The following is a 12,872-nucleotide window of genomic DNA, read 5'->3' as shown; positions in this document are numbered from 1 at the left end:
GTTGTACAAGATTGTGGAAGAAAATAAAAGATTTTTTTTTATTTCCATGCAATAAATATACCAACTAATTTATTTAATAAATATAAGACATGAAATGAAATGTAAATAAAAAAAGAAAACATATTATTATTTTATTGTGTGAGATAAAAAGGGTTGAAAAAAAAGGAAGTTTAAACATTATGGATATGGTATGAAAAAAGAAATGATAGAAAAACATAAAACTTGGAAAAAATGCATATCCAATAGCTGGGTTGGTATTTTTATCCACCTCGACCCTAGTTGTCATTCAACATACCAAATCAGTGCAAATTACCTCGTGGAAATGGCAGTAATATTACGTCGAAGTCTTTGGGGCTTCGACGTTTTTTCTTCAGCCATAAGCCAAAGGTTGCGTCCTTTTTATTCTTTTTTCTTTTTAATCATTCAATAGAACGTCCAAGTCTGTGGGGCTTCGACGTGATGGAAATTGGAGTAGTTGGGAGCATTAATGATGTGCTGTTACCAATGATGTTTTTTACGTCGATTTTTGGGGGGCTGGACGTCAATTAATTCTTATCTGAATCAAAAAAGATTTATTAATTTTTCACTAAATGATGTTTGAACGTCGAATTCGGCTAGGTTTCGACGTTCATATGAGATGGTGTACTATAGTAGTTACTAAGCATAATTACACGATGAACTGCTATTTCATGATATAATGTATGTCTATTTCTTAGCCAGTTTGATGTCATCGTTTCATCTATAATCCCTTGCCTCCTATTTCCCTGTTGAACATATTAGGATTCATGTTTTTTTATTTCCTTTGTATTTTCTTTTCCTTAGATTTTGAAGTATTTTTGTTCTTCAAATTGCAATTTGCTAACTTGAATTTGAAAAGTGGCGCATTCATCGTCATTTCATATGAAGGTGCCCTTTCAAATTCAAGTCAACAAAATGTTTTTTATAATACAGAAATGGTTAAGATATCTTACTGAATGGGAAGTGCTTAGGAAAAAGAAATATGGTTCACAATATGTTTAATGCTGAAACAATTTAAGATCTAAAATAATTATATAAGATTTAATGTACATCTATCTCTTAGCCAGTTGACGTCATCGGTTCATTTATAAATATAACTTGCATTTCACGTACCCCCTTGTCTCCTATTTCCCTATTGAACATATTAGGATTCATGTTTTTATCTCCTTGGCATTTTCTTTTCCATACATTTCGAAACATGTCTGTTCTTTAAATTGAAATTTGCCGACTTGAATTTCAAAGTGCCGCATTCATCCTCAGTTCATATGAAGGTGGCCTTTGAAATTCAAGTAACCAAAATGTTTTTTATAGTACAAAAATGATTAAGTTATCTATCTTACTGAAAGGGAAGTGCTAAGAAAAAAGAAATATGGTTCACAATATATTTAATGCTGAAACAATTTTGAGAACTAAAATAAATTTATAAAAAAGTTGTTCAACTTCATCATTTGGGAATGTATGATTCTTTTTTTAAATTGTCTTAGAGTTGTTTTGTACAATTAGATTTCAAAGCTATCTGATTTTTTAGAGTGGAAACAACTTCAAGATAATTAAAAATAAGATCATTTGACGTCAAACTCTCGTATCGTTCGATGTAGAGAAATGTTGAATGTTTTTGAAATTCACAAGCGTTAACATTTTCCTCTGGTTTTCCACCATTCCTTGAATGTTAACAAAGAAATGTCTTTGTTTAGTGGGGGAATGAATGGAAAACCAAAAGAAAAAGTTTTCAAATTGTACTACTTGAAACGAAAGCCAAATCTGTTAACTTATTTCTTTGGATTTCTATAGCTCCTTCATGCATCACCCAAACTTTTGTGACCTTGAAAGAGATATGAGAAAACCAAAGAAAAAAATGTCAACAGAGTAACAAGTTAGGGAAGTTATGTGGTGTAAGTTTTCAAAAACTTGACACGAAATTCAAATCTGTTAACTTATTTCTTTTGTTTTCTATAGCTCCTTCATGCATCACCCAAACTTTTGTGTCCTTGAAAGAGCTATGAGAAAACAAAAGAAAAAAAAGAAAAAATGTTAACAGAGTGACAAGTTATGCCACAATTTTATAAGTGGAGGTCTATATCAAGGATTCGTAATTGTATTTAAAGAAATGAGCTTGATCTTTGACGTTAACTTTTTCACTATTCAACGTAACATTCTTTTTTTCTTATATTTTTATGTTTTAAAATGTCGACGTTTTTGAGAGTTCGACGTAAAAAAAATTCAAGGATTTAAAAAAAAATCCATAATAACACTAAACATAGGAAAAATATGAAAATATAACCACAAAAAGTATATACTAAAATTTCAAATACAGTTCAAAAATAAAAAAATATACTAAAATATATTAAAATATTACATTAATTTCATAAAAATAAACTAAAATGGACTCTTCTTCCTAATTTGAGTCAGATGTCTCCATAGACTCATCTTCTGTTGTGTCGTCTTCATCATTAGATTCACTTGCTGAGGGAGTTCTAAGAGCATTGTCTTCATCTAATTTCTTGTGAATCATGATCACACATTTTTTAACTTTTGAAATTCTTGTTGAAAGCCTTCGAAATTGATCTACAACAAATCTTTCAAACTCAGTATGTGGAGTTTCATCAACATCCTTGAACACCCAACCATCTTCTGTTTTCTTTAGACCATTAAAGTTCAATGTCGCTTTTCCTATTTCATTTGATTTGGTGCACCCAATTTTTTTTTCACCAGTAAGATCAACTTGATGATGCTTCAATACACTGATGATAAAAACACCATAGGGCAGATTATGTCCACGACGACTTGCAATTTCAATCATGTGATCACTCATAACAGCAACCCAGTTGATTGGTATCCGGGTTTTTATGGCATGAACCAAAAATAAATCTTCAGTAGTTAGACAATCACATCTACCTCTTCCAGGTAGTATTACCCAAGAAAGTACAAAAGCACACATTTTTTCTTCCATTTTAAAACCACCAAGAAGATACGACTTGTATACCTTTAGCCTTTTTGGATATGTAAGAAATTCCTTGTAAATATTCTTCTTGTGGGTCCATTGGTTGAGTTCAGAAGTTTTTTCATGAGACATGAAGCCTTTTGCTTTGAGACCAATAAAAGATAGCCATATTTCATCATCATTTTTAATATCGACACCTTTCACCCGAGACCATATAACACCATTGACAACCTTCAGATTGTGGTAGAAGACTTCTACTAGGTCAGGGTAGCAATCACCGATCATTTGAACAAATTTTGCAAGACCCCCATCTGTAAGCGATTCTTGAAAGAGAAACCCTTCCCTTCTGAATAATTCCAGATCCAAGAATTTGTGAGGAACCACCTGGAAGAGTTTTCTATAACATCCAAATTTGTATCGTTCTTCGTCATCACTGATCCACCCATTTGGACTAGCATTTCTTACAAATTGTGCAGCCTTCTTTCCACGCCGTGAAGATGAAGAAGCCATTTGAGAACAAGATTTAGAGATTTACAGGAAGGGTTTAAAAATCTAATTTCTGACACTGATACATGATAGATTTACCGATTAAATATAAGTTCAGAAAAACACGTCCAATATCATGACAACATGACCTTCTGTGGTGGTAATTATTCAAACCACCGCGCCACTATGTATTTGTTTTTCTTTTAATCAAACTATATGACGACTAATATTGTTGAGACTTCGACGTTTTATTTGCCTGCATAAAGACATGAACGTCGAATTTTGACAATAACCGACGTCATCTTTAAAAGTATTCATTCTAAAACCTTAAAGTTTATTAACTTTTAAGTTCCCTGTTAAAGGTTGTCGTCGAATTCGATTTCTATTCGACGTCCTATATCATAGAGGATTTCAAAAAGAAATCCCCCTTTACAAAACATAGCGTCAAACATGAACATGAAACAACATTAAAAAAAACACAAGTAGTAAATAAAAAAAACCAGAAAAACAACGAATGTTTTTTAAATTCATAAGTGTTAACATTTTCCTCTGGTTTTCCACCATGCCTTCATCGTTAACAAAGAAATGTCTTTGTTTAGTAGAGGAATTGACGGAGAACCAAAGAAAAAAGTTAACATGAATTTGGTTACGGAAGCTCTATAGTGTAGGTTTTCAAATGGGTAGTTCCAAAGGATCCGAAGCTGTATTTAAAGAAAATGGACGTGTACTTTGAAGGAGTAGTTACGATAAATTTTATAAATAGAGGTGTAAAGGTTATCGAAGGCTCCAGAACTGTATTTATAGAAAAAAAGAATAACTATTGGGAGCCACTAATGCTCCCAAGTACTCCGTGCCCATCACATCAAAGCCCCCAAGAGTTCGATGTGTTAGCGGTACAAGGACGTTTTATAAGTTGGATTAAAAGAAAAAATAAAAAGAATATAATTGCTGGAAAAATAAAACGTAAGTCATATAAGATGTTGGTTTAAAAGAAAAAAGAAAAAAATAATAAAAGATAACTCCATTTTATTATTATTTTCTTTTTTATTAAGCCAAAGGGGCAAACGCTTTTTTATTACTTTATTCATTTTCTTTTCAACCAACCTGAAAACGTCTAATGGTTTTGCGACATCGACGTGTTATATGGGAAAATGCAGTTGGCTGGACATGATGAGAAATGTTGTTAGTAAGAACCGAAGAGATTCACGTCATTCATTGGCACCGCCTGACGTCGACATTATATGGGAAAATGCAGTTGGTTGGGATTGATACATGTTGTGTTTGAAACGAAGAGATCCACATCATATACTGACACCACTCAACGTCCATGTATATGGGAAAATGTTGTTGGCAGGGCATGATAAATGTTATGTTAAAACTGTTAGATATGATCTGTTATAAAATAATTTGTTATTATTTTGAGTAAAGGTTAGCCTCAATTATAGCTTGTCAGTTATAATGACAACCTAAATTATAGGTTACAATTTGTATATATTCCTTATCAATGAATATGCAAAGTACGAATGATTTCCTCCATGGTATCAGATTAGGTTACCTTCCTCCAATCCTAAAAACCTAGCCCTAGCTGTCACCAACGTGAAGCATCTTATTCCAATCACCTTGGACATGGAAACCGGCCAATATCACTCATGGGCAACCTTATTTAAGGTCCAAGCTAAAGTTCATTCCGTGCTTGAACATATCATCCCACCGACGGATGCCGCAGCCATAACAGCATATCAAACAGCCAAGGTCGCTGATCTCCCACTATGGAACCGTCTTGATGCTGTTGTTCTTCAATGGATTTATGCGACTATATCTCCTGATATTCTCACATCGATCCTCGTGGCTGATGATTCGGCTGAAAGAGCCTGGCAGCGTGTCGCTGATTTATTCCAAGATAACAAAAACTCTAGGGCGATGTATCTTGAAACTCAGTTCACAAACACGTGCTTGACTGATTTCTCCTCAACCTCCGCCTATTGCAACCACCTCAAATCTCTTGCTGACCAATTATCTAATGTCGGGGCTCCTGTTTCAGATCAACGTCTTGTGCTCCGCTTGCTCGCTGGATTAACCGAAGCCTATGCTAGTTTTGTCACGGTTATGCAACAGAAAGATGAATCACCCAATTTTGCCACAACATGTTCTCGCTTAAAGATGGAAGATACCACAATTAAGGAGCGAGCAACCCGTGAATCTGGTTCCACTGCCTTCTTAACCGTGGATGAAGGTTTCTCTTCATAGCCGCAACACCATAACAGCAACATCACTTCATCACAGGGTCGTAATAATTCTAATCGAGGCAAGAAAAACAACCGCGGTAGAGGCAAAAACAACCGCGGTGGCAAAGGCGGACATGGTGGTGCCTGGGCTGCAGGCACTGGAAAGGGCGGTGCACCACAACAACAGCAATACCAAACCTACCCACCGTACCAGCATCCCTTCTTTAATCCTTGGGCAGGGTGGGCCCAACCTCCCTGTCCTTATCCAACAGCCTCATGGCAACCTAGACCTCAACGCAAAGCTGGTATTCTTGGATCAAGACCACCACAACAAGCATACAATGCATCTGTAGCACCATCCAATGTTGGTTATACACCTACAGATATTCATGCGGCCATACATAGCCTTTCACTATCTCAACCAGATGAGAACTGGTATATGGACACTGGTGCTACCTCTCATATGACGGCGGACCAAGGTACACTCTCATCTTATTTTTATTCAAGCAAAGATCATAATATTATTGTTGGTAATGGTCATTTGATTCCTATTCATGGTCATGGAAGCACTACACTATCCCCACCCCACCCTCCTTTAAACCTAAAAAATGTGTTGCATGCCCCAAAACTCATTAAAAACCTAATATCTGTTCGTAAATTTACTACTGACAATTTGGTTTCTGTTGAGTTTGATCCATTTGGATTTTCTGTTAAGGACTTGCAGACGGGGAACCATCTAATGAGGTGTAACAGCTCCGGAGATCTCTACCCCATCCCTTCCAAAAATCCGGCCATATCTTCCCCAACATTTCCTTCAGCCTTAACTGTCTTGTCTCCTAATTTGTGGCACAATCGCTTAGGCCACCCAGGACCTACTATTCTCCGTTCTCTTTGTCGTCAAAATTTTATCCATTATAATAAAGGCAGTAATGATTTTTGCACCTCTTGTCCTCTTGGTAAACATGTGAAATTGCCATTTAATGCGTCTTGTTCGTTCACTGAATTTCCTTTTGATATTATTCATAGTGATATTTGGACATCACCTTTATCTAGCTCTTCTGGCCATCGATATTATGTATTGTTTCTTGACGACTTTAGCAAATTCTTGTGGACTTTTCCCATTTCTAAAAAAATCACAAGTTTTTCCCCTCTTTCAATCGTTCAAAACTCTAATTAAAACACAATTTGAGAATTTCCAATGTGATAATGGCAAGGAATTTGCTAATAGTCAATTTCAAAAATTATGCCAACAAAGTGGAATGCAATTTCGATTCTCCTGTCCTCACACCTCTCCTCAAAATGGCAAAGCTGAAAGGCAAATTAAATCAATCAATAACATTATGCGGACCTTATTAGTACACTCATCCATGCCACCTTCTTTTTGGCACCATGCTCTTCAAATGGCCACTTATCTTCTAAACATTCTTCCCACCAAAGTCCTCGGATATTGTTCCCCAACGCAAGTCCTCTATCGAAAAGATCCCATCTATTCCCATCTTCGTGTCTTTGGTTGTCTATGCTACCCACTCTTTCCAGCCACTACAATTCATAAGTTGCAAGCAAGGTCAACCCCATGTGCTTTTCTTGGCTACCCATCACATCATAGAGGTTACAAGTGCTATGATCTTTCGAGTGGAAAAATTATTATTTCCCGTCATGTAATTTTTGATGAGACACAATTTCCTTTCTCAAAAATCCATGATCCATCCCCAAGTGTGTATGACCATTTAGGTGAAGACACCTCTCCACATTTAACTCATCACCTATGGCCCACTCTCCCTGTTACAAACCCCACCACACATCCAGGCCAAGACTCTCGACCACCTTCTCCTCAACCAACCCCACCCGCTCCCACCATTCAAATCTTAGCCTCACCAAATACTCCTCTTTCTTCTCTGACCACTAGCCATCAGCCCCTAGTACCCAATCCCAGGCCTCACCAAATGACCACTCGTAGTCAACATGCCATAGTTAAACCAAACCCCAAATATGCCCATAATTTGAGTACTTCCACCACCACCTCTATTTCCCCTTTACCTAAAAATCCGGTGAGTGCTCTTCATGACTTAAATTGGAAAAATGCCATGACTGATGAATACAATGCTCTAATTAAAAATAAGACATGGGAGTTGGTACCCCGACCTCTTGATGTGAATGTAATTCGGTCTATGTGGATTTTTCGACATAAACACAACTCTGATGGTTCTTTTGAGAGGCATAAAGCCCGTCTTGTAGGTGATGGCAGGTCACAAAAGAAAGGAGTAGATTGTGATGAAACATTGATGTGTCAATATTTTATTGACTTCACTTAGCTTATTGTACCAGATTTAATCAAGGAATTGTGTTTTAATGTTCAGTATTATCCTATTTTTCTTAATTGTGTTTAATTTGTCCAGAAATTCTTATTTTAATTAATTTGAATTATTTGAGGCTAATTATTTGCATTATTATTTGTAAGGAATTATTGGATAATAATTTTGGACATTTGGAAGGTTGCCAAATAATTAAAGACTCTCCATTAAAAAGTGTGTACAAAGAATGAGGACATTATGGTCATTTTACTCTTTGGAAAGGGTGCTTCATTTATTGGAAAAGGGTTACATTCAGCAAAGTAAAAGTGCTGTAACCAAATAATACAAGATGCACACGGGTTTGGCTTCAAGAGGACTCTCAGTTTCCATCCAGCAGCAAGCCTTCACTTGGGCAGCAGCTCATCACCTTCCAGCAACACCTGTCAAAGGGTTTCCAACCAACAGCTGTTACAGGTTTGGATTCACGCAGAGAACACAAGAAGCATGTGGAGAGGAGCTCACGGCCAACCTTCAAACTCCAGCAAAGTGCAGAATGGGTCACGGATGATGACAACAGTGGAAGAACATTCAGCAGCTCACGGTCCATGCAATCCAGCAAGGCTTGGGAGAAGCTTGGTTCTTGGCCAGAAAAAAACGCTGCAGCACGTTGATCTTAGTAGGCTGTGCTGCATGCTTCCAACTGATTCACGTGGCACAGCAGCTTCACATTCTAGCTTCTAATAACAGCAGTAGTGGAAAGAAGAAGTGGCGTTCCAGCTTAGCAGAAGAGAGGTACATAAGGGAAGATAACACGCTGCACTCATTTGCTTGAGAAGAAGAGGTGCTCCACGGAAGACCAAGGAGATGGCACATGCGGTATTAGATACAGCAGTAGGACCATCCAGCTAAAGAAGGGAAATGTCACGGCCTTACACCAACATCCAGAGGCTGTAACGGAAATGAGAGAATGGTAGCAGTAAGGTGGTGGTGTGGAGTTCTTCTTTCATTTGGTGAGCACAGTGATGATGCTGGAAGGAGATAAGCCTTTGTGGGATTATTTTATTCATTAGCAAGTGAAGAGAAATGGGAGGCCCCTCCATTTCCTTGTTGGAACGTCCATAAGGAAGAATTGAATGAAGAAAATTTGCTAAAGACAAAACTTAATAATGAAGAAGTGGGCCGGCCTAGCACCATGTTTTGTTTCTTTTAATTGATGTATGGTGAGATGGGGAAGAGTAGTGCACGGAAGTTGGGAATTATATGAGGAAAAAGAGGTGCATACAGACACACATTGGAGGGACCACAAGCCACAATTAATTATTTTGGAATGTAATGCACATAAGCAAACAACATAATGCATGACCAACAATAAAAGGCAGCAAGGACTTCTACCAGGAGAGGCGGTGAAGGGCTGCATGGGAGATAAGTCCAGCAGCAGCTGGACAGTGGAGAGAGGGCTGAAAATTCACGGTGTAGGGGCTGGAACGGTGTAGGAGCTGGAAGAATCACAGTACACAAAGTTGATGCACTCGTCTAGTAATGTTGAATTTCTAATTTACTTTTCCTTTTATTTTGTTGTAATAAACTTATCTACAATTTTAATTCAATGTATTTACTGTTTCTGAAATTTAATTTATGCTTTACTATTTTTTTTTACTGCTGTAAATTAAATTATGTGGTACTTTAATTTCAGTTGTTGTTTCTACAATTTAATTTCTACTCTTCTTTATTTTTGCATGCTGATCATTTACTATAATTTTATTCTCTTTATTTTACTGTTGTAATTTTGTTTCTGTTTTCATATTTTACAATTTACTGTTTTTCATATTTTACTGTTTTATTGTATTTCTGTATTCCGTTTTTACTGTTTCTGTATTACTGTTATTTAGATTCTACAATTCTGTAATTATTATTTTGCTATTATTAATTACTGTTATAATTTTATTTTCTAAAATTTACTGATTTATTGTTTTACTGTTTTGACTGTTTTCTGTATTTTTGTTTTCTGTATTTTCAATTATGGTACTGCAGTTTTTCTATTTCAGATTTACTGTTTTTGTTGTAAAAATTTACTGCTGTAATTTATTTTCTAATTCTACTATTTTCTGTATTTACTATGTACTGTATTTTCGTTTTTCTGTATTTTCATTTTCTGTATTTTAGTTTTCTGTTCCAGATTTATTTTTTACTGTTTCACCTTGCTGTATTTTCGTTTTTACTGTAGCAAAATCGTTTTTACTGTTTAAATTTCGTTTTACTGTTTTAATTACAGTTTTACCGTTTTTAGTTTTATGTTTATGGTTTGTTTTTATTGATGTTTTTATTTTTGTGTTTAACGTTTTACGTTTTTTTATTAACGTTTAGTGTTCTCGCGTTAATTTTATATCTTTTACCGTTTGGTTTTAATGTTTTGAATTTTACTTCACTGTTTTCACGTTTACTGTTTTAAAGTTAATTTTCAGTTTAATTTCATTTTACTGCATAAAAACCAAAAACATTCACAAAACCCCCCACCATTCGTGTTTAAAAATCTAAAACTGAACCACAATATTGGTCCTTGAGAGACGACCTAGGAGTCACATCCTAGTAATTATACTGCATAAATTTTTGTATCAAATTTGTATGACCGCGCGACAGTCGTATCAAACATTCAGCCCGGTAGTGAAGCCGGCGACCATTCGCACAGTGTTGAGCATTGCTTTATCAAAGTCATGGCCCATTCATCAGTTGGACGTCAAAAATGCCTTTTTACATGGTACTCTCAATGAAGCAGTTTATATGCATCAACCCATGGGTTTTAAAGATTCATCTCATCCTGATTATGTTTGCTTGTTAAAGAAATCACTCTATGGTCTAAAGCAAGCCCCTCGTGCTTGGTACAAGCGTTTTGCAGATCATGTGGCCACAATCGGTTTCAATCATAGTAAATCTGATCACTCACTTTTCATATATCATAAGGAATCTGACATTGCATATATTCTGTTGTATGTTGATGATATTATCCTAATAGCCTCCTCTGACTCTCTTAGAAATTCAATTATGTCATTATTAAGTGCAGAGTTCGCTATGAAGGACCTTGGTCCACTGAGCTATTTTTTAGGGATTGTAGTTACCCGTAATGCAACCGGTATGTTTCTCTCGCAGAAAAAGTATGCGGAAGAAATTCTTGAAAGAGCGGGGATGACTAATTATAAAACTTGTCCCACACCAGTTGATACAAAGCCCAAACTTGGTACCTCTAATGACATTCCCTATGAGGATCCTACTAAGTATAGACGTCTTACAGGTGCATTACAATATCTTACTCTTACAAGGCCTGACATCTCTTATGCGGTGCAACAAGTATGTCTACATATGCATGATCCCAAGGAAAATCACATGAATGCTCTCAAGCGTATTTTACGTTACATTCAAGGTACTATTGATTTTGGCCTGCATCTGTATAAATCCACCATTGGCAACCTCCTCTCCTACACAGATGCCGATTGGGGTGAATGTCCGGATACTAGACGATCTACCTCTGGATATTGTATTTTCTTCGGTGATAATTTGATTTCATGGTCATCCAAACGACAACCTACATTATCCCGCTCTAGTGCCGAGGCCGAATACCGAGGAGTTGCTAATGTTGTTTTTGAATCTTGTTGGATTCGAAACCTCCTTCTTGAGCTTCATTGCCCAATTCACAAAGCTACAATGGTGTATTGTGACAATATGAGTGCCATTTATCTATCAGGTAATCCAATTCAGCATCAACGCACAAAACACATTGAAATGGACATTCACTTTGTACGTGAAAAAGTTGCGCGTGGCGAAGTCTGTGTCCTTCATGTTCCGTCCCGCTATCAAATTGCTGATATCTTCACCAAAGGCCTTCCGCGCATACTCTTTGATGATTTTCGGGCCAGTCTAAGCGTTTGTAAACCTTCCGCTTCGACTGCGGGGGTGTGTTAGATATGATCTGTTATAAAATAATTTGTTATTATTTTGAGTAAAGGTTAGCCTCAATTATAGCTGGTCAGTTATAATGACAACCTAAATTATAGGTTACAATTTGTATATATTCCTTATCAATGAATATGCAAAGTACGGATGATTTCCTCCAAAAACGAAGAGATACACGTCCAATATTGAAGGAGTTCTTACGAGAAATTTTATAAATGGAGGTGTAGAGGTTATCCAAGGCTCCGAAACTGTATTTATATAAAAAAGGATAACTGTTGCGAGCCCATCACGTCCTATCTCCACATAATGCGATGTAATATGCGATGACCCTTCGGATTCAACTGCTTAATAAAACATCTAGGCCACCAGTAGAAGGATGTTTTATCTGTTGGTTTAAAAGAACAATTTACAACATAATTTTTGGCAAATAAAACGTCGAATGCATGAAATAATTCGACGTTTTGTGGTTGGTTTAAAAGAAAAGGAAAAAATAATAAAAAAGGGACTAAATAAGAAAACGTCGAAGCCAATATTTGTTCGACGTTTTATGGGTTGATTTAAAAGAAAAATAAAAAAATAACTGTTGGCTGTAATATGCAACGTCAATCTTTTCTTACGGTTGTAGTCATATTAAGTAAATCAATATTAAGTATTTATTTATTTTGTATTGGACGTCAGTTGTTTCCTTAGATGACGTTATGTGATTACTAAGGTTAATGTTTTACGTCGTACTCGTTGTACGTTTGACGTTATTTCCTCTAAAACGACGATTGTAAAATCCAACCGACATGGAGCGAATTAATTTATTTACAACAATGCCACCGATCATGGTTAACGTTGGCTTTTCTATTATTGGACGTTGAACGCGTGACGTTATACGCTATTTTTGTACTAGTGCACTTATAGATATAATACTAATACAATTATCCATAATAAAATAACCATAGTAATAATTATATCTATAAG

The 12,872-nt window shown here is 36.1% G+C and overlaps 1 protein-coding gene across 1 annotated transcript; it reads left to right on the top strand.

Moving 5' to 3' along the window:
* Positions 1-10,298: 10,298 nt before the first annotated feature.
* LOC128197346 (uncharacterized mitochondrial protein AtMg00810-like) lies at positions 10,299-12,056 on the top strand. Its single transcript, XM_052878791.1, has one exon. The coding sequence runs from the start codon at positions 10,584-10,586 to the stop codon at positions 11,913-11,915; it is 1,332 nt and encodes a 443-aa protein (XP_052734751.1). The 5' UTR covers positions 10,299-10,583; the 3' UTR covers positions 11,916-12,056.
* Positions 12,057-12,872: the final 816 nt, after the last annotated feature.

Source organism: Vigna angularis, chromosome 6 (genome assembly GCF_016808095.1).
Source record: "Vigna angularis cultivar LongXiaoDou No.4 chromosome 6, ASM1680809v1, whole genome shotgun sequence".
NCBI lineage: Eukaryota > Viridiplantae > Streptophyta > Magnoliopsida > Fabales > Fabaceae > Vigna > Vigna angularis.
This window is presented reverse-complemented; position numbering and strand designations above follow the sequence as displayed.